The following is a 23,079-nucleotide window of genomic DNA, read 5'->3' on the forward strand; positions in this document are numbered from 1 at the left end:
TGTCGTTCCAGTGGTAGGGATCTTCTTCTTGTAAAGAGCTCATGGCAGTATTGCGAGAAGACCTTGTACTCTCTGTCGCTGTCCAACAAGTAATGCTCCTGGTGTTTTGGATTGAAGTTAATTCTGGTTATCAGAATGCAGCGAAGGTCCTCATACAAAGGGCAGTCATACCTTAGGTGACTCCAGGTATCATGAATAATTCCAAGACTTGAGAGCTTGGCTCTGATGGATCCGTGTCCTGTTAGCATGAAATTTGCGTGCAGGCCGGGGGGGGACACCATGAAGGAGACTTGGGATATACCTTGTTGATATGTGGAATAAATTTCCTAATTATATCTCCTTTAGTGGAGTTAGCCCATCTATCTTGCCAGGTCTGCTGTAAATGGAGGCTAAGGCGCTTCTTTTCAGCCTTCAAGTTGTTAGCGGGATCAATGGTATGGTCCATGAACGTCACCGATGTGCCTTTTGATAGTTGGTAGAGGAACCCGCATCGTATCACCTCCAGGTCGAAAGGGAGGGCGCCTGCCAGCATCTGAAGGCATGCGTGCTGACAGTAGAGCAGGTCCTGGTAATGGTAAGGAGGATAAATATTTGAATAGTTTCGAGCTTCTTTCTGTTTATTTTTGCTCTCGAATACCATACCCTGCAGCGTATGTAATCGCCGGTAGAAATACTGCTTTGTAGAACAGCGAGAAAGTGTGGCGGTTGAGGCCCCAATCGCGCCGCGTAACTCTGCCGACCAAGGCAGTATAGTTCCTTAACTTTGTCAGCAAGTGTTTCAAATGTGGAAGGAATGTAGTCCTGATCCAGGATTATTCCTAGATATTTCAATTCAGCAGTGAAACGTATTGTGGTCTCGTCTATCTTAATTTGTGGATGTCTTCTGAAGAACCTTTCAGTAAGATGGAATTTGTCTTTATTAGAGAGATTTGAAGATTATGATCCCTTGACCAGTTTTGCCTAATTGGCAGAATTTTCTCGTTGTGTTCTGCAGTCTGCAGACACGGCCAGGATCAAATCATCTGCATAGGCCTGGGAAAATTAGTGTTCAGGAAATCATCAAGTACGACATTCCAAAGGAGCGGCCCCCAGTACCGAGCCTTGGGGGAGGCCCCTGTAAACCCTGACGTTTGACTCTGCAGTAAGGTGCATTGATATTTATTTCTCTTGCTGTGAGGTAGCTTCTTATGGTGTTATAGAGGTTTCCGGGAAGACAGGCACGTCGTAGTCGGCTGAGAACGTTCGACCACCAGAGTGAGTCGAACGCCCCAGCAAAGTCTATGGAAATAATCAGGAAATATTTTCTATTGGAGTTTGTGGCAGTTGTAAGGATATTCTGGAGTGCGTCAACTGTTGAGCATCCTTGTTTGAAACCATATTGGCTTGTAGAGGATAAATTTGCTGCATTATAATGTACTGTAATTCTACTGTGTAGAAGGTATTCGACAAGCTTGCTTAGCACAGATAACAGGGCAATCGGTCTATATGAAGATGGGATTTCTGGAGACTTGGTTGGGTTTTTCAGAATCTGGCGTATGTTAGCTGTCTTCTAATCAGAGGGGAAGACTCCTGTCTGCAGGCAGTGATTGAACAGGTCGAGGATGAGATATGGGGTTTGCTCCACAGTCTTCTTTATGATCTCTGGTTCAAGTAGGTCTGGTTCTGGACATTTATTGTTGCGGAGTCTATTAGTTGCGGTATGCAGCTCCTCAATGGTGAAGGGCAGCTCTTGATGTTCTGGACTGTATATATATCGTTGTCCTGGCAGAGTTGCTATTATTGACTTGTACTAGGATCCATTGCTGGTTGGATAATTGTATCCAATATGTTACTGATGGATCTATCCCGTGAGGTTGTTATGTTACCTTGCGGGGTTATGGTTTTTTTTTTTTCATTACCTCTCCTCTTGGGAGTTTGTTAGTTGTGATTTTATAGACTACACCCCCAGGGATCGGTGTTTCCGGTTGTGGAAACTAGGTGTTCCCATGATGTTTGTTTGCGTTTCCTGATGGTAGCCGAGTATATATGTCTGGTCTCTCTGTATTGCTGGCGGAGGGCCTCCACCTCCGCGGCTGGCTAGGAGCGTCGCGCTCGTTGAAAGGCTCTTCTTCGGGAGTTGATCTCCCGCCGTAGGCGCTGGAGTTCTGAGCACCACCACGGGGCAGCACCAGGAATGGGTTTCTTCCTAGGAATGGCGCAGTTGCTAGCTTCTATATAATTATATTTCTGACTTCTCTGGTAGGCATCAGTATCAGTGGGATGGTAATTATTAACTTGCAGCTGGTGGGCTAAGAAGGGCAGCTTCTCCGCGAAAAGGTCCCATTTTGCTCTGGTGATGGCGTACCTTTGAGGTGTGAATCTTGGTGTTTGTATTCTATCCAAGGATCTTGTTATTTGGTATGTTATGGTCCTGTGGTCTGAAGTGGTCCAGGAATCCTGAACCGCCCAGCCCACGATGAAGTTTGATATGTTTCTCGTAGCCAACGTGACACCAATTGTGGATTTTTACAGGGTATTACAAAAGGTGGGAAAGTTGTTCGGCCTGTTTAGAACGGTAAGCTGGGAATTTTCGAGAAGATTTTCAAGTGTTTGGCTGTCCCTACAGCCATGCCTATCAGCAATAGTGCTCAACCAGGCAGGCGACCTGCAGTTGGCGTCAGCACCGATGATGATCTTCTCATTTGGGAGTGTTGTAAGGACGATCTCCAGATATCTCGTGTATGGAAGTATATCCACCCCCGGCCTGCAGTACAATGAGACTATATAAAAACTTCCCACGGAGCTGATGATGTGGGCACACGCCACCCAGGATGTGCATAAATGAGGGATTTTGTTAACAATTGTGTCAGGGTTCCTAGTTGCTATTGCAGCCCAAGGGGCTTCTTCATCAACTTGAGTAATTTTATAGGTGAGGGGGGTACCCCCTGACCTGATTTGCATATGTGTACGACTCCTGTAAGATCAGAATATCGAAGTTGTCTTCATCTGCTTTTATTCTTAGCTGTTCAGCTACTGCTTTTGTCCGTTGTGCATTTATTTGGAGTATCTTCAGGACGCTGGTGTTGTACGGTTTAAGACGTTGGGCCATAATCGGTCTTTGATTGGTGTAAACTCTTCGCCTTTAAATATATCGGACATTTGTTGTCACGGATAGAGTGTTCGTGAGGCTTCTTCTGTCCCTTCCAATTTGCACAGACTGGCGATTTTTCTTTATTAGGGCACGTATTATACTCGTGGCCCTTTTCAGCACAATGGCCACAAGTAGCAGTAGCCTGGGTGCAGGTGTGGGTGGTGTGCCCAAAATCTGCAGCCACGTGCTCTCTGAAGCGGTGGCTGCCCCAGTTTATAAAAACTCTGTCTTGGTGAATGATTGTTTGCCAAGCAATAGGGGAATTTTAAAAATTCAGTTTACATTGTTTCCATTCCTGGACTTTGTATGGTACTGTGGGGTGATAATTTCCTCCAGACCAGTCTGGGAGAGTTCTCTGTATATTTATTCCGTATAAAAAAAAAATACTATATTAGGGTTACCCGTAAATGATTACATTAACCCGTATTTGTGTCTGTAAATTGCGTGTGTTCTCTGGTCGATTTGCCTATTTTGCTGGACGAAAAAACCTCAGTTTCTGAGTGAAAAAAACCTTGCTATCTACGCCTGAGACCAACTAACTCAGCCACTAAGTGAAAAAACGTTTTCTACATGTTGTGTTAATTTTGTCGAGCAGTGTATTGTACGGGTGAAACTCTGAAAGCTTCTACTACATTTTTGATACTCTTTAAATCTGAATATTTTATCAGTTTGGATAATTGTGGTGATGAAGTTTCACATGTTTGATGATCCTCACGTCTAGCACGGTGTTATGATCGCTGCTTTTTTTTTTTCTTCAAGACTGAAGGAAGTTTTATTTTTTTTATGAAAAGTCCAAGCACCAGAGGTATTAGAAACTATAGTGCTTAGTAACGTGCATGGGTTCAAGCTTTGAGAAGATGAAGTCGACCTCAGACTTAAACTTCTGTACATTGTAATTTTCAGGAAATACGTACGAAGGAAGGTTAATTTAGAAACGGAAACTAAAAAACCAAGTTTTTTAGATGCACAGGAAGCAATATTTATAATGTGCTTATGCCAAGAGAGAGAGAGAGAGAGAGAGAGAGAGAGAGAGAGAGAGAGAGTAATCCTCAATAGAAATATATGATCTGGCCTAGAAATCGGAGTGTCTTTGAAGCATAGGAGCAGAAGAATCCTTTTTGCGAGATATAAGACAAGACAGAGTTCTAGAAGGATAGAAATCAACTAAGTTATCATTGCCCCACTGGAGAATTACCTGGAGATCAGCATTTAAAGAATTGGTAGTGGATATTCGAGCACTTGAAACTGTTTGTTCAGGGAAAGGTATCTCAAACTGGAAGGTGAAAGGCAATGGGCTATCATCATCAAAACTACTGATAGGGTTTCTGGTAAATGGAAGAAATTCATTAATATATAAGAGGAAAAGAGCGGGAGAAAGAACTGAACCTTGGAGACCACCAGCCTTAGTGGAGAAGTTAGAGGCCATCTGCCATCACCCGCAGTGAGCAGTCAGCGAAAAAACTGGATACCCAATTACAAAAAAAAAAAACAGTTGGCAAACCGTAACACGAGTTGGAAGAAAAATAGGTTGCTAGCAGGTGAGCTTTATCCTTGGATGAACGGGCAGTATAACCATCTGGTGTTTGACCAAGGAGGGAACAAAGATGGGGAAAAGTTGCAGCCAATAATTTTGGCAAGAGACCAGAATGCTCGGCTGTCATTTGGAAGCAAGAAGCAAGTTTTCTACTCTTAGTCTGTTCAAAACCAAGTTTGGACTGATTAATAACTGCATGAATAACAGCTCATTATTAACTTTATGGGCTTTTTCTCACCACGGTAATCTTTCTTATAGGAAAGTTGGATTGCTTTTTCCTGGAAACACAGAGTTTTAATACAGAAATACATGCAAACCGACGGTTTTCTACAGATTGAAAAAAAAATTCCGATTTTATTTATAATATTGTACAGAAAGATTAGTAATATAATCATTTTTTCCCACTCCTACCAGTGTGTTTGGTGTTGAAAAGTGAACCGTGGTGAACCAAGTATTGGTTTTTGATAAATTAATAATATTTACATTGTTCAAATCGAGTAGATGTCTTTATTTTTACATCATTGAGACTTCAAAGTACTGTACAAATATCTGTCACCAGTGCACGATAACAAAACCCCTTTTCTAACCTCCTTAAAAGAACTGCACGTGTCTTTAGATCACCTGTCTTAATTCGCCTGCTGAGTAATCCTTTAGGACTGAGGTGTTTTGCAATTGTAATGGGCCTTTTGTAAGTGGGCAAATCCATTTAGCTCGGCATTGCCAAAGGACTGGAAGTTGTAGCACTGGTGTTTGTAGAACAGGTTGTCTTGGAGTTAAAGGTCGAATGATATCTTTACGCTTCCGTGTCGTGACCTCTCTGCCTTCGTCTGGAGGCCTTTCGCCTTGATGACTCTTCGGGAGGTTTGGTCGCCTCTGGTTTAATTGCATCACCATAATACTTTTCACTGAAAAACACGAAAAATGGAGAAATATTAGTAAAAGAATTAAGTCATCGTAATTGGATAAAATGTGATGATACGTCACACAGTTGTAAATACGTCATTCAACAGATGCATTTAAATAAGTCATTCAATAAGTGCAAATGAGAATGGACAATTTTATTTTAGCGAGGTAAACTCACGCTTTATCGGAAAACAATGTCTTTGAAATGATAACTTATCTGTTGACGCCAATTGCAAAAGGTTTCTAATTTTTGGTCAGTGACTGTACACACTACTGCCAAAAGTGACGTGTCATCTGCACATTGGCACAATATCTAATATTATATACGGTGGGTTGTGCAGATTGATGATGTGCAATGTCTGTTGTGATGGGTGGTTTATGTTCTTTGGTATCAGTTCTTCTGATCTCCAAGTCCTATTTCACAGCATTCGACTACTTCTGAGTGCCCTCCGTCCTCTTTTTGACAATTTCTATGGTGTTAAATTTGTTGAAGGTCTCGAGGCAGGAAACACGTTTCTCAGAGAATTGAGATTTTTCAGAATTAGCCGCTGAGGGAAGCAAGAGTCGGGGTGATCTGTTCTTTCCTTCTTTGGACAGGAGATTAATGATGATTTATCTAATATATTTCTTTGGTCTGTTTATATTAAGACAATTACAGTGAGAAGACCCCACAGGCTGTTCACCTGCAATAATCTGAAGTGGTCCGTCAGACTTGGTAAAAGATCTTATCGTAGGCGAACAGAGCCACGATTCAAGAAACGAAACACATGGCTGCTTTCTCAAGAGCTTCTATCTGAAAGGTTTTTAATGAGTGGAAAGCAAGCGGTTCTTCCACATCTCAAAGGCGTAAATGTGGCAGAAAAACAATATTCCAAGGGCGAAGCTGTCCTACTGTGAGGACTGTCCTGTGTGCAGCAAATAACATTTGAATTTAACCAAGTCCAGAACTGCCCTAGTTCAACTTGTACCATGCACAACTAATTGAATAAATTGGGTATTGGTAGTCGCCCGTCTATTCGGAAGCACATATTTCAGAGAAAAACAGAAAAATCCGTTTGTAGTGGTGGCGAGAACGTTGTGATTGGACAGTGGAACAATGAAAGAAAGTCACGTAGTCAGACGAATCATGATACAGTGCACTGAGAGTAGGCAGAGAATGTGGTGAGAACCTAACGAAGCGCTTTCCTTGTTAAGACAACCCAAGAAACTAGGGGTGGTATCATGGCATGGGAAATGTATTTTGGCACGGACTGGGCCTGTTGTTACTGGTGAAAGGTAGTATGTCATCGAGGGAGTACTTGAATTTGGTATCAGATCTATTGCACTCAGCAATGTTACTCTATTCGGAAGGTGATGACCATTTTATGGATGACGATGAATAGCACATCGTGCTAGAATGGTTCGGAGAACATGACACGGATTCCACCATCCCCCCCCCCACTCCACATACACATTCACTTGATCTCAGTCCTGCTGAGAATGTGTGAGTTATGCTGGAGAGAGCTATTTGGAAACGAATTCTCTTCCTTCAACTTTGTCAAGGCTACGAGATATTTTGCTGGAAGAATGGTTACAATTAAGCCAAAACGCACTAAAACATCTTACAGAATACATCCACACTTGCTATTGTTCGAAACAAAGTCTGCCTGATTCGATGTTCTCGTTTTTTTTGATCAGCCCGTGTGCTATTTTGACTCTTTTTAATCGCCATGCCAAACTGCAATGGGTTCAAGATAATTGAAAAGGTTATAAAGAGACAAAAAACTGTTTAATTTTTTCACTCTTTTCGCATCGGTGGATATCTCGTAGAAGAATTGTTGAAGTTAGAGCGACGGTTAACGCCTTCATTTTCTAAAGTTCGACAGGATGACACATTGTATCCCAGCTATGATTAATTACCATATCCAGCTCCGTGTTTTCTCGTGGGTGGGGAAATACCAACTACGCAGATTTCTCCCCCGTTTTAACCCAATTTTTCCTCGGTGTTCCCATAACTCGATGCAAATCGTGACCCACAGTAGTTGCAGTGTAACTCCTGGCTTCGCAAGCCCACCTTGACCTAGCCACGCGAGGCGTACGCCATGCGTTCGAGTGATTTATTGATTAATAGGAGAGATTACAAGAATAAGCACGCCTACACACTTAGGAAAGTCATGGTTAATTCAGCAAACACCAGCTATTTCCGGCGATACCAGCTCCATCTAGAAGCAGCATGCTCGTTTATAAATGACTGTGTGAAACTCTATAGAGTTACTGCGATGTGAAATTAATCCGAAAGCAACACCTGGAGTTGCTTGCACTTGCCTGGAATTGGTATAGTATGAGAATGAGGGAGATAACTTGGGTTTGAACATGTATACACAGGAAAGTTTACAGTAGGAATTCAATTACAATCTATTAAAAGACAGTCAAAGTCTTCAAGCACAGAAGTTTCTGGATGTAGGCGTCCGTAGATGACATGTGATGGACTTGTAGATGGATTGACAGGATCGTATCAGGATTCACTGTAGGCCAGGCTTCGATGCAAGTGTTCCAGGACATTCTTCCTGTAATTCTTTTCATCCAATAGTTTGCAGCTTGTTGAAATGTTCAATAATGTTTGCTGGGAAAATATCTCTAAGGTAGATGACATTGATTATGTAGCTTTCTAGAACGGATACTTGATGCTGAGATGATTTTTTCACGTTTGGGGAATCTATCCTATTAGCTGGTAGTTTGACAAAAGTGATGAGGCTCTTTTCCAGAATTTTAATTTTCCACGGTGTCATGTTCATGCTTGCATGTAGTGTAGATTTAGAGATGGTGAACGGGTTTCCACAGATCCTGTTCAACCATCACAGAACCCAATATTCAACTGCCAGGAATTTCTTTACAATACTTTACGTATCTGAGGACCATGGTTCTGACGCGTATATAGCGACAGGCGTGAGGCAACTTTCAATGTATTTGCAAATAAGGGGCGTATGTTGACAACCAGTAAGCTCCTGGTGGATCGCCCAGAAGGCTGCGTATGTTTTCCTTTTTGTATAGATGAAATAGTCTTGAAAATTAAAGTTTTCATTCCAGGAGACCAAGATCCGTGTGGGATGACACCTTTGTGATTTTGTTGCCATTCGTTATAGCTTGAATATAATTTTTTCTCCGCTTCTTGGTGATAGATATTTGGGAGGATTTTTTTGATTAAGTCGGAGCCCTGCCACTCTAATTAGTCAACAAGTCGATTAATTTGTGCAGCAGTATTTTGATTTATCTGTTTAACACTTTTAGTATTAGTATTAGTATTAGTAACGGCCGCATGGTGCAAGAAAGCCTATGGCTTATGCTGCACCAGCAAAAAAAAAAAAAAAAAAAAAAAAAATCCGAACAAAATAATGATAAAAAAAAAAAATAAAATAAAATAAATAACTAAATAATAATAATTAATAAATAAAAAAAATAAAATAAAAAATAAATAAAAAGGAAATTAAACCTATCATCCTATGCGCTTCCCTTACCCGAAAGTACTATCCAGATGACCTTTGAATTTCCCCAAACTGTCGGCCTCTACCACCCATGAAGGCAACTTATTCCAGTAATTTATAACTCGCTGGCTAAAATAAAACTTCCTGCAGTCCAATCTAAACATTTCCCCCCCCGTAACTTGAATTTATGTCCCCTAGTTCTAGCATCATTTATAATCTTGAAAATTTCGTCCTCATTCATTTTACTGAAGCCTCTCAGAGCCTTAAACACCTCAATCAAATCTCCTGTAAGGTGTCTAGTTTCCAAACTCTGCAACCCACATATTCGAAGTCTTTCTTCATAAGGACGCCCTTTTGCCGATCTCACCAGGCGAGTTACCCTTCTTTGCACCCTTTCAAGAAGCTCGATGTCTTTCTTTAGGTGCGGTCTCCATACTTGAACACAGTATTCCAAGTGTGGTCTAACATAGGCCTTATATAATGGGATTATCACGTCCCTATCTCTACTTGCAAAAGTTCGATAGATCATCGATAGGACACCATGGGCCTTCCTTGCAACCTGTTTACAATGCTCAGAGAATTTCGTGTCTGACCGTATCGTAACACCCAAGTCCCTTTCCTCCAGTACTGGGTTTAGTTGAACTCCACCAAGTGAATAAGTTATTTTGGGATTACTGTTTCCCAGGTGTAATACCTTACACTTTGTTGGATTAAGCAACACCTGCCATTTTTCTGACCATTCCTGAAGTCTATCTAGGTCTCTCTGAAGAAGCTCAGCTTGACAGTGATCATTAACTACTCTACCAATTTTAACATCATCTGCAAATTTAGACATCACGCCCTCTATCCCTTCATCAATGTCGTTTATGAAAATTAAAAACAACAGTGGTCCTAATACTGATCCTTGGGGAACCCCACTTCTTACATCAACCCAATCTGAGGAATAGTCATTTATCACAACCCTCTGCCTCCTGCCCTGAAGCCATCCTTCTATCCATCTAAGGATTTTCCCAGTGATTCCAACCTGTTCCAGCTTATAAAGCAACCGCTCATGTGGGACTGAGTCAAAAGCTTTGCTGAAATCTAAATAAACAATGTCGAAATTATTCCCTAAATCCAGCTCGTGAGTGACCCTTTCGAAATAGCGAACCAGATTTGTTAAACATGATTTTCCCTTTACAAAACCATGCTGAGTATCGTTGAGAATTTCAATTCGGTCCAAATGATCCTGAATTCCACCCTTGATCATTGCCTCCATGATTTTCTCTACTACTGAAGTCAGACTGACAGGTCGATAATTTCCAACTTCACTTTTAGAGCCACCCTTATGTATGGGAGATACATTTGCACTTTTCCAATCCAAGGGAATCTCCCCATCAGAGGTGAACGAATAACTTCGAGTCATCAGTCATCAGCGTAAGAGCTGAAGTTTGTAAACTTCGCTAGAAATGGTTCAAAGATGAGTGGAAAGAGGTGGTAGATAATACCCCATCTTGTGGTACTCCTCTTCTTTCGGTTATCATAGTCTGGTAGTGACTATGGGATATAATGAGCATCCATTCGTTAAGGAGGTTGCGAAAGATGGAGATTAATAAGTCGGTTGCCTTGAAGTTATTCTTTAATGTATGAAGCAGTGTCTATCTTGAATGTCTTCATGATAAAAACTGCTTATAAATTTAAAATTTCCAACCTTAAATTAAATAATTATTTGTCAGATTCAGAATGTCGATTTTCTGGTGTTTATGGGAAAATAAATATATTTTTATTTCTAATTAAATTTTAAAATGAGTGTAAAGTTAATAAAAATAAACAAGAAGTTCTAAATGTAACTGGTCCAGGAACCTCGTAGAATTATTTCGAAATGTCGGATTCAAATATATTGTTACCTCTACTCCCTCATTTTTTTACCTCTACTCCCTCGCCATACTCTAATTTGGTTCGGATAAGACTGTAAACGCGAATTATTACAACACAATTAACGATATTCACTGACGATTCCTCAATATTTTTGCTCCTGAAGACAATAAGAGATATTTTTCTCTTTACTTTCTACATATATTACCTTATGCATGTTTCTTCTTGCTGAATCTGCTTGATCAACTACTCAAAAATCACAATCCATAGGTTCTCATCCAAGATAAGATTTCAGCTCCTTTCAAGATATGATACCATGAAAGGAATTGATTTATATGGAACAAAATATGGTGGAACATGGTCCCGAATACAACGAATGGATCAGCATATAGCAAAAATATCATGAGTCTATAGAGCCATCCTAACAATGCACGGTGGTGGTTGCAGTATATCCATGGGCAAAGGAGCTGTTCGCAGATGATAATTGCCATATTCCACCATTGTAAGAACTGGTTCCAGCAACATGAGAATGGATTCAGAGTACTAGCCTCCTCAGTTATCACATCTCAATCTAATTGAGCACCTGTTGGATTGGATGGATTGGAAACGAGCTGTTCGAAGTAGGTATCCATAACTGTCCAAATTGCAAGAACTGTGGGAAGCAATTGAATTAACAAGATCAGCATCTCTGTGGTATACTTTTGACATTTGTGAGGGCTACTCCAGGCTCTTCTGGGACCTAAAGGAAGGACTATTTGCTATTAGGTAGGTTTCCTAATAAACAGGCCACACAAGTGTATTACACTCGTGAGTAGAAATATTATGACCATCTCCCGAATAGCGTGCTGGGCCGCCTTTCGCAGTGATAGCCGCTTGCGCTTGGTGTGACATCGACTGCACAAGACCGCGTAAGATGCTCTCAGGTATACTGAACCAGCTGGACAGAATATCACAGGGTTCGGTAACGGAGTGAGGCACTGACGTGGGCTGGCGAATGCTGAGTTCTACTGCATCCCATAAATGTTCCATGGGATTGATGTCAAGGGAATCTGGCAACCAGCGAATCACACGAAATGCTTGAAAATGACACTCGAGCCATTCCTGCACAATGCGAGCTTTATGACGTTGTCTTGTTGAAAGAATCCAGTGCTGTCTGGATACACAGTCACTATGTAGGGCAAAACTTGGTCCGAAACAATGCTGAGGGTGTGTTCAATTGGGACGAGGGGAGCCAGTGATGTCAATGAAAACATCCCAAAACCCATGATACCACCGGCGCTAGCTTATTTTCCTCCTACAGTTGTTTCATCTGTTCACTGTCGAATACGCATCCTGTGATGTTCATTATCGAGCTGAAACGTTGATTTATCAGCCCAGGTGACTTTTCCAATTATCCAATGTTCAGAAACATGAACAGGTTATTCACTCCGTAGGCCTATCAGCAAGAGAGTCCGCTGGATGGTGTGCTCGGCTACGTTTATCTGTGCTCCCTGGTTGTATGATACCAATAATTAATTAAGGGATCGTGAGCGTGCTTCAACTGTCAATCAGTTTAGTCTTCCCGTCCCGACATTTTGGGTGGTTATGTGTCCATTTTGTTTTTGCACAAAGAAAGATTTGTATTCACCCAGAAGTAGTTGTAACAGAAGGCTAAAACAAACACCATCTATTATACTTTTTCAACACCAGACAAAATGACACATTGTTGCCACCTCACAACACACTTCCATAGCCCTCTCTTTTGTAGAAGTCCTCCGACTGTCCTTCAAACCACAATTCGGCAGTAGAAATCACCTCAGCAGCAAAGTGTTTTCCATGAATAAAAAACTTCAGGACAGGAATGAGGAAGAGGAAGAAATCCGATGTTGCAATAAGTAGGGGAATAGTCCAGAAATAAGTAGGATGAGGCTGTAGTTGTAATAGGGTTTTAGGAGCATCAGCAACAAAGGCCATACTGCTCTATATATACTGTCTGTAAATTGCGTGTTCCAAGGTCGATTTTCTGTTTGCAGGACGAAAAACCCGAGTTTTCGGGATAAAAAATCCATGTCACCTTTTCTTGAGACTGACTAACTGAGCCACGTTGTGAAAAAGGCTCATAAACATTCTTCTCGTCATCGTTTTGAAATCTGGTTTATTCCCCTCGGTGTGGAAAGGACGGTGATTTTATCAACTGTGCTACCCATGAGGGATGTTAACATGAACCCTAGAGCGACGTAAATTGGCACGTGTCATTGCGAATTATGTCAGGTATTATTCTTCACATTTTCTAATATATTGCAACTTACCATCCCTTCACGTTGTCAGGATCTTGGCAATCACTAGTGGTGGGATCGAACACGAGTCCAAAATGGCAGGAGAGCAGTCGGGGTCTGGACACACCATCCTCACCACCGATGCAAGCGTAGTGCAGTCGACAATCATCGGCATGTGCGTAGCGTAGGTAAACCCCGGCAGGGGAGCTCGAACTGGGACAGGAAAATCCCAGCAACTCTGAAAGAAAATTTGTTATTGTATTTGTTAGTGTGTAAGAGAGACTTTTCAATATAATTAACGAGGACTTTGACAAAAATCATGCGTTTTCGCTACGGAAATCATTCAAATACAATATCCACAATTGAAACGACAGCGGCTCCATCTTTCGGTGGAAAACGAAACAATCGCAGGATGACAAACCTTTTTTATAGCCATTTATGTTCCGTTTGGGTGCCAAAGAGCCTCATAAGAAACTAGCAACAATAAGCTTCTCAGAAAACACTTACATGGAACTCGAGAAAGCCGCAATCCAGAACACCTGTTGGATAGTAAGAGAGTTCCTCAATAAATAATAATAAACATAATAATAATAGTAATCGGACACAACCAACCAACCAATCCATACACTTTGTACCAGTACCCATCATGTGGCAGAAAAAATCTCATAAAAGGAGGAAGATTTTTTAAATAATAATAATTATAATGATGACAAGAAGGAAAAGGCTACCTATCTGATTGACACAGCGGTGACCAGCACTGGCACCCTCCAGAAAACCAACGAGGAAAAGATCAGGAAGTACACGGACCTAATAGCAATAGTAATGGTATTCGCCATATAGCGCAAGGACCCCCAAGGTTTTTGATGCATTCACAAAAAAAAGTAGATAAAAAAAAACAAAAAATTATGTGCTTCCCTCTTCATACAGGTAACTTCAATAAATTCAATCAATAAATTCAATGGTCTGCTGGACCATTGAAAAAATTCAATGGTCCAGCAGACCATTGAATTTATTCAAACTGTCAGCTTCAACTACCTGCAAGGGCTACTTGTTCCAGCTATCAACGACTCATTGCTAAAAGAAAACTTTCTACAATCTAATGTAAACCTCGACTCCTGTAATTTTAATTTATGACCTGCAATTCTTTATAACTGTGAGAATTCCACCTTCGTTCATTTTATTAATCCCTCTAAGAGCCTTATAAACCTCCATTAGGTCACCTTGAGGTGTCTATTTGCTAAGCTCAGTAGCCCATACGGAGTCTATCCTCATATGGCGTCCTTCTGCCGATCTTACCATTTGAGTTGCCCTTCTTTGGACCCTTTCAAGAAGCTCGATGTCTTTTTTCAGATGAGGTCTCCATACTTGAATACAATATTCCAAATGTGGTCTTACAATTATCTTATACAGTGGGATTATGAACTCACTATCTCTACAATATAACGTTCGATAAATCATCGATAGGACACAATGGGCTTTCCTGGCTGCCTTAAAATACAGGCACTTCATACATGCCCATATTGCAACTCACAGATCCTTTTCCTTTTCCATTGTTTTTAATTCAACCGCACCAAGTGTATCATCTATTTGTAGATTACTATTCTCCAAGTGTAAGACATTGCAATTAGCAGCATTATTTATAGCTACCACTTCTCTGACTATCTCTAAAGGTGTGCTGTTGACACGATCATTAACAACTGCCAATCTTTACGTTATCTGCAAATTTGACATCGCGCCTTCTATCCCTTCATCGATGTCATTTATGAAAGTGAGAAATAACAGTGGTCCAAGATCGATCCTTGAGGGATCCCATTCCTGACGTTAACCAATCTGAAGAATATCCCTCTGCCTTCTGCCCTGCAGTCACCGAGCAATCCATCTTAGCAATCAATCTTACCAGTAATCCTAACTGTTCAAGTGAAAAAAAAAGTCCATAAAAGTTCCTCGCGCCATCAACGAGATTCGAACCAGGGCCGTTTCCAACCGGTGGGGGAGGACGGTGATAATACCACTGTGCTACGAGAGCAGACAATATTTTCTTAAAGATTTGCATGCGTTCATGGCGTCTGTTATTTTTGCTTTAAAAGTATTCCATAATTCAAATGTATTTACCATCAATCGGGATTCGGCCAAGTTCAGAGATGCCATATAGCTCCTTAATTTGTCAAAGTCTCCTCTGCTGAACTTAAAACCCGTTCCCTTACCTTTAACTACTACAACATCATTCTTCATCTTCCAACTGACGATTGCATGATCACATCCTAACGATGGTTCCTGTACTTTAAGGAGTTGATTCTCCAACAAGTCACTGCGGATCACCGAAGAGTTCAGCACTGACATTAAGATGTAATTTGGCCTAGACAAGCTCAAGACCCATGGATTACATCAATGACATCTAGACGGACTAAAATACCAGCTGAAGGCCGGTGAAGAGATTGAAGCCATGACAGACGAAGAGACAGAAATATCTGGGGATGATGCAGACCCACCAGTTAGAACACAATGACATCAAAGCCCGCCTGACTGAGAAATATCATCAGAGATTGAGATGCCTGTTAAATCAAAGCTGAATGGCGGGAATATGGTCACAGCCATAAACACTTACCCAGTCCCAGTACTAACGTACTTCGGGATCATAGAATGGAACAATACCGAGGTGGAGGAGATTATGAAATCGACGAAGATAATGATGACCAAGAGCTGCTACATACCCGAAGTCGGCCATCGAGAGACTGGTCATAGCCCGTAAAGAAGGAGGGCGGGGATTGCCTAACCTCACAGAACAAGAGAAGGCGAGTAAGAACCTGCGAAACTACTTCCAAGAAAACACAGCACAAATCTGCCAAGTCATAAGAAAGATAGACAAACAGCACACAACTCAACAAGGAGACCGCACTTACACCAACAGGAGAAACAAAGACAGAACGATGGGCGAAGAATGCTCCATGGCAGACACTACAACGACCTCCATCAAGACTAGATAGATGAGGTGGCTTTCAATGCTTGGTTTACGAAAGGAAACCTCTTCCCTGAAACCGAAGGATTCATGCTCGCCATCCATCTATAATTAGCACCAGGAACTACAAGAAATACATCACAAGAGACCCAGGAGTAACCCAGATGAGACATGTCCTCGATGACACCTGTCCCCAGAAACAATCCAGTCCATCACCGTAGAGTGCACAGTGATTACCCAAATGGATTACACTCACAGACATGATCATGTGGCCATGATAATAAATCAGAAGCTACCCCAAAAATACAAGCTGATCAAAGAAAGTTTACTGTATGAGCCATAGGACTTTACTGGGACCGTGTCATAACAACAAGACGATTCCGCATAACAGACCAGACATAATCCTCATCGACAAGAAGGAAATGGCTACCTATCTAAAGTGGCGCCCAACACCAACAACCAACCTCCTGAAAGCATATGAAGAAAAGACCAGGAAGTGCTCAGACCTAAGACAAAGAAGTGAAAGAAATGTGGCATGTGGAACAATTAATGGCCATCTCGATCACCGTGTCAACCACCGGCATGATGCCAAAGAGCCATCATAAGAATCTAGGAGCAGAGAGTTCCTCGACCAATAATAATAACTGGACTTAAGAACTGTCCCTTGCACCAGTATCCGTAGCGGGATTACAAAAACCGATTAGGAGAAGAAATAATAATCATTCTCTGTCCAAAGACTTTTAATGATTCCTCTGGCCTAGTCTCGCACTAAACAGCCACAGAATCCCTACGTATCTGCTTGATATCGCATGGTACAAATACGTGATTCTGTTGCAGAAGGAAACCACCAGATCAAGAAAAGAATATGTGCGCCTAATAAAGTGCCCGCTTGGTGTAGTTAATTTTTAAAAAAAATATTTTATGAACAAAATGATTTCAATAGAAAACAAAAATATATATATATATTAATCCAAACTCCATTTTCAAAGAACCCTTTGGTGGGAAAAAGACCACCTCAGGTGGGGTCCTTTGAAAAGTCTAAAAACAGTGCAGTAAACAGGTTGGCAAAGTGACGTATTTTGCGATTCACTTTAATATTTTTTTTAAGACTTCAGATAAGAAAAACAAATTTATGATTTATTTAGAAAAAAGTCGAGTGGTTCCTTCTTATGGCGAAAACCGGGGCAGGTGGTATTTGTCAATCCGGAAATATGCGGAAGCTGATGTTAAACAGAGTGTGAAGGTAGGGGCGATTGCTAAAATAGGGCAAGTTTTTCGACAAAGAATAAAGCTTTACTGCGTGGTAATATCACGAACTCTTAGGAAAAAGAAAACTCGAAAACAGGCAACAAATACTGCTGCAGTTGAACGTGGCAGGATGCAATTCTGCTCCTATGCACCAAGACATTCTTCAAAATAAATAAAATAAAATATAAAAATATACTTTTATAATAAATAGACCACTAGAAACAGAAACCGGCAACTTGTAGGTGATTCCTCTTCAAAGGGATATCAAATTAACTCTAAAAGGGAGAGTATTTCAACCATTTTCACCACTGTCCAGAAAAATGTCAGTGGATGTCCTTATAGGATCCGAACCAGACAAAATAAATAACGAACTGAACTCAAACTTAAAAGTATGTCATGGTCACAGCCTTCTGTGGATTAAATAAGCAACCAACCGTCATCATCATCATCATCAATTCATCCATTATTTCACCGGAGGGCAACAGGATATTCTATAATGAACTATGCAGTCACTTAACACCAAAATGGCTTCTTCGTTGAACTTTAAGTGTTTTCTTGTAGATATTGTTTATTTTATTTATTTATTTATTCAGTTGATTGCAAACTACAATTGCCCCTTGTACGGCCAGAGGGGTTACGTTTTCCAGGCTTTAAGGAGGGTGGCTGTCTCAATGATTCTATTGAAAGTATACGATAGTAAGTCCACCAGGCCCAGACAAATTCCCTCTTTTCATTATTAAGATACATATCTTAATATGTATCTTAATTTGTCTGGGCCTGTGGTGCACTTGTTTGGTATGCCCCTGATGACCGCTGCTATTTCTTTACTACAGATGGATAGTTCTCCATAGCTGTCCGATTGGCTATTGGGTTAAGAGGTTGGTTTGAGCAAGGTGGTTTATTACCATAATCTCTAAAGGTGTGATCGGCCCATTCCTTGAAAGCCTTCCATGTTTTTTCGAGTTGTAAGGGATTCTCTTTGCTTCTGCAAGTTTCTCATTGATTATTTTTTAATGGATTTGTCTTATCCTGTTGAATATGGCTCTTTTCATTTTGGAAAAAGTATAGGATTCTTGGGGTTCATGTTTTTCACCATTCTCTATTGGTTTTTTGCTTGTCATTGAAAAATGATTTCATTTCTTGAAGAACCAGGCCTGATCCATTCACAAATTCTTATTTTTCTTGCTGCCCCTATTATAATTGACCCGTTAAATTAAATAGTCATTTGATTTTAGTTTAGCTGCTTTTGTCAAATCTGTTTATGATGTTAATTTAAAAGTTTAAATTTCCACTTTGTCTGTAATGTTTGCTTATTAAAGTGTTGTAGACCGGGCTAGCCGGGTGGGTAAAGTGCCTACCTGCCAACCCAAAGGTCACGGGTTCGAATCCCGCCTCTGTTCGAATCCCCTATACAATCCGAACAAGATAACGAGTTCATATCGTTATCTTGTTCGGATTGTATAGGGACCTCCATCGAGATTGTTTAAATAGGAAGAGAGCTGATGGTAAATAATCCAGAAATGGTTTCCAGAATTGCTTCGATGATCATAATGAAGGTCAATAGGAGACAAATGTCAGTAGTACACACTCCACTCAAAAATAGTTGAATGCCAGTAACGCTGAACAAATTTAATTGTTAAAAGTGAATAATTATTAATTAGCATTCTGAGGAATTTTCTAACCAGGTGCCTACAAGATTGACTTTTATGGGATGGAACATTATTCCACAATTCCTAGCCTCTGATGGGTATTCTCCAAATCCAGATTAGACCTGAACCTTTTGTAGCGCAAATTATTCGCTCCTTAAGACATCTTTGTTATTACAAAGTGCAAAATGATGACAATATATCACTTAACCTATAGAACTCCAGGAGAAAAGATAACTTGGATTCTAATAAGTTTTGAAAAGACGTCTTTAAGGATGGTGTAATAACCATCCTCTTTATGATTCCAAAATTTCTCGCGATGTTTCTTTGTCCTAATGGATTATGATTGAAGTGTTGTATCCTCCTCAGTATCCTCTCTTTTCTTATATTTAAATTGGACTTCACGAAGTCCAAATGATCCCCCATAATGAGTCCTAAGAGTTAATACAAGTTGACTACATGATGCTGAATTACTTGTGTCCGGGTTAATTAATTGAAGAATTCCGAAATCCAGAATTCTTTTATCATCAATTATTAAACTGAAAACAAACTTGTCATATTAGAGTCACCCAACTGTCTAACTTAAATTGCATGTGTTCTCTGGTCGATTTGCCTGGTTTTCGAACTAGGGGCTTTTCGACGTGTTATGGGGATTATAACCATTGTATACCCGCGCAGGCATCATCAATTATTAAAACAGATCAAATCACCAGAAGAATGCATGGACCATGGAGAATGCTTCACTCGAAAATAGTTAAATCCTTTTAGAAAAAGTTAGAACAGTGGTGGACACGGGAATGGATTCATTAACGGTATATTGCGTGACCTACCTTCAGGCTTGCATTCTGGAACGAGATCTGGCCAATCACAGGTCGCTTTTTCTTTATTAAACACCAGCCCCGGGGGACAGACAGTCTCTGTAGATGCTCCATCCACGCACTGGAAGAATCGGGTGCAATCGGACTTGTGCGCATAAATCCCGTTCTTTCGGGGACAATTTGGCGCTGATTGTGCAGGTTCTACAAATAAATAATGGAATGGTGTTTTTAAAGATAGGGTGACAGAGTGCAGCCAACAAATAAATGAATGTTCTTTATTTATATACTTATATGTTCAAAGCAGATATATTTCGAAAGAATTTTTGTGAGTTTCCAAATACTTACGAAGATCTGGTCTGGTGCTGCAGTCCACGTCCCTCATCGAATCACATCGAAGGTAGATTGGGGCACTCTTGGCATTAAATACCAGTCCGTCTGGACAGAGACCTTCGGTAGCGGTTCCATTTCGGCATTCATAGTAGCGGTCGCATTGCTTTTGATCGGGGAAGTACCCGTTAGGCTCGGTACAGGTGGAAGAAGAAACAGATTGTTGTTTACGAGGATCCTGGCGAGACGGCAGTGGGGTTTGGCGGGCAGGAACCTCCTGCCTTCTGTGTGTTGGCTCTCTGGAAATAGAGCGTACTGGATCCGAGTCAGGAACGAGATCTTGAGCAGCAACCCTTCTTGGAGGAGATTGATACACCGGAATTTCTTGCCTTCTGTGAGTCTGTTCCCTTGCAATGGATTCTTCTTGGGGTGGATCCCTTCTGGGGGGAGATTGATATACTGGAATTTCCTGCCTTCTGTGGACCTGTTCTCGAGCAATGGGCTCTTCCGAGGGAGGAATTCTTCTGGAGAGAGGCTGTTCGACAGGGATTTCTTGCCTTCTGTGGGTACGTCCTCTGGGGACATCACGAACTGGAATTTGCTCTGGTAAGGCTTCTCCTTCTTCTGTTGGTGGAACTAGGTATGTGGAAGGATCTCGGGAGGATGGGTGGTGTGATGAATCCCGCGAAGATTGACGTCTGGACTGGCCAGCCACTGGAAGAGACACACAGACGGTATGAATATGAAAGCAATAATCCAAAATAAATTTTAAACCTTTATAGATAAATACTACATACACTGAGTGGCTACTTTATAAGGTACGCTTATCTTTTCCACGGCACGACGAATCCAGGCTGTTCTGGGGGCTAAAGAGGGTTCAACTATTGGGAGGTGTATCAAATAAAGTGGCCACTCACGATTATCACCAATATCAGTGTATTAAATCCTATAATACACTGATACTGCATGAATAAATACTATATAATCTTTAAATAGTAGGTTATAGTAACCCAACTGAAAACATAATCGTAAATCAGAAAACGTCCACTTGTACTTTTTGAGCGCTATTCTATCACATGATTTGGTTTCCCCTTTAATTTCTTTTACCCGCAAAAACGCGGATTCTCTTTTTCAAATATTGTACTCTAATCTTGCGTATTAATGGTACACTTCGTATTTTCTTAAATATCACATAAATTCAAAATAAGACGAGTTCTTTGCCACTATGCAGGTACAGTATGTTATTACATCATATTAAACATTTTGTTACGTCATCCTTTGCCAGACAAACGACAGGAACATTTATGGGCTTTTTTTTTTCTCACAAGGTGGCTGAGTTAGTCGGTCTCAGGCGAGAGTAGCATAGTTTTCTCTGAAAATTAGGGTTTTTCATCCATCAAAAAGGCAAATCTCCGAATACACGTAGTTTATAAACATAATGTACTGACACTTCATGGCCTTAGTTACTTGGCTTTTAACACATACATTTCTTCAATTTTTAATTTTGGTATCTATTTTTTGTGAATTTTTCAAGGGGATCTACGATAGCATTTTTTTCTTAAAAATTTGATGTTCTTAACTTAGTTATAACGGTGTCAAAAAAATAAGTAATCGCGATCGACCGGTTGATCGCAACTTAAGCTCGAATTCTCCCTGGAATAGAAAAACTGCGAATTTCAAAACTTGTAGTTGCATCTCTTCCCAACTATCGATAACAAGCTTCGGTTATCAATTGTCGATCAGATCTGAGTTCTACAAGAAATAGGTCACGACCATCTATCCATCCAAAGCCGATGTCCTTCACTTCACACGAACGAGAAAGAAATGCGCGCTTCCAAGGTTTCTTCATTTCTTCCGCATGCGCAATAAGAGGGCAATTTTATGTAATTTCAATGCTGTCTTCCTGTACGTACTACGAGCAGCTATTTCAGGAAGTGCTGATGAAGACAGCGTTTAAAAAAATAAAGTTTCTGTTTTACACTCGGGGACAACTACACAGTCAGAGAAGTTCACATGGTGGAGAGAATACAAAAAAACAACACAGTATTTAATAATCATGCGGGCTCGAACCACGGTTACTCAAAGCACGTGTAGGCTGTGTTAAGTGGTAAGGAAAGAGATGCATTGTGGTGGTACTGGAAGTGCTCTCGTCACCAGTACCAGATTGAGTAAGTTCCCTAGGCATAGTTCCGGTTTTGAGCACAAATGGCACAAATATGTATTTAAAAAAACTGAATTTCTTAAAGGAAAATTTCTCTACAAATTAATGAGGAAAATTTTATGGGGCGCCATATTTCAATTGGCACCCCGGGCCACATACATTAGTAACGGCCCTGGTTATAATAATTATATTATCATTTATTATAATACTTAAATTCTTGTTCGCAGAAGCGACTGCAGTTCTACCTAGCGGTGGAAGTACGTGATTACTCGTTGCCATGACTACCAGATGGCCATAAGCGAAATCGAAATATTCAAAACGCTTACCTAGAGCAGACGACAGGGCGACCATAAGAATGAAGATTAAGCTGCGTTCCATTTCGACGAAAATATCGAAGAATCGTCTGTCGTTCACCCGCAGAAGAGTTGCCGATGTGGACTGGGGTACCCGTACTGGGTCAACAGGCTTTCTCTGGATTCTTTCCTGTAGGAGTTAGTCGGCGCAGCTCAGATGGGAGGGGCAGAAGAACAACTCGAAAAAGTAGGTCTCTCCGTAAACCAGTCAAATTACTGCGTTTCTTTTTTAAAGGGTGGTCCGTGCCGCGTTAGCGAACAGCATTCTAAAAATATCACACCCTTTATGTACGACTTTCGTCTCAATCTTAAACCAGAGTTTAAAGTAGAACTGTTGGAAAATTTTAATCGTGAACCCAGCGTATTTAGAATTGAACGCAATACATTACATTGAGGAGGGAGGGAAGGGGAAAAAATAAAAGCGGTTTGTACT

General features: G+C 40.8%; 1 protein-coding gene across 1 annotated transcript; it reads right to left on the minus strand.

Annotated features, from left to right (window-relative positions):
• Nucleotides 1-5,157: 5,157 nt before the first annotated feature.
• Nucleotides 5,158-22,930, minus strand: LOC150083838 (uncharacterized). The gene is made up of 5 exons (XM_090375807.1): nucleotides 22,620-22,930; nucleotides 20,151-20,846; nucleotides 19,818-20,006; nucleotides 13,171-13,375; nucleotides 5,158-5,569 (listed from the first exon to the last, which is right to left on the minus strand). Exons 1-5 carry the CDS (start codon nucleotides 22,669-22,671, stop codon nucleotides 5,458-5,460), a joined length of 1,254 nt encoding a protein of 417 aa, XP_090231933.1. The 5' UTR covers nucleotides 22,672-22,930; the 3' UTR covers nucleotides 5,158-5,457.
• Nucleotides 22,931-23,079: the final 149 nt, after the last annotated feature.

The sequence above is a fragment of the Mastigoproctus giganteus genome, chromosome 6, assembly GCF_048544385.1.
Source record: "Mastigoproctus giganteus isolate SK-2022 chromosome 6, ASM4854438v1, whole genome shotgun sequence".
Classification (NCBI taxonomy): domain Eukaryota; kingdom Metazoa; phylum Arthropoda; class Arachnida; order Uropygi; family Thelyphonidae; genus Mastigoproctus; species Mastigoproctus giganteus.

Bases quoted from the DNA above. Each gene is read 5' to 3' on its own strand.
- LOC150083838 (XM_090375807.1), bottom strand. From the start codon at position 22,671: ATGGAACGCAGCTTAATCTTCATTCTTATGGTCGCCCTGTCGTCTGCT. The intron at 20,007-20,150 runs GTAAGTATTTGG...ATTTATTTGTAG, and splicing joins CAGCACCAGACCAGATCTTC to AACCTGCACAATCAGCGCCA. The intron at 5,570-13,170 runs GTAAGTTGCAAT...CGTGTTTTTCAG, and splicing joins CCTGACAACGTGAAGGGATG to TGAAAAGTATTATGGTGATG.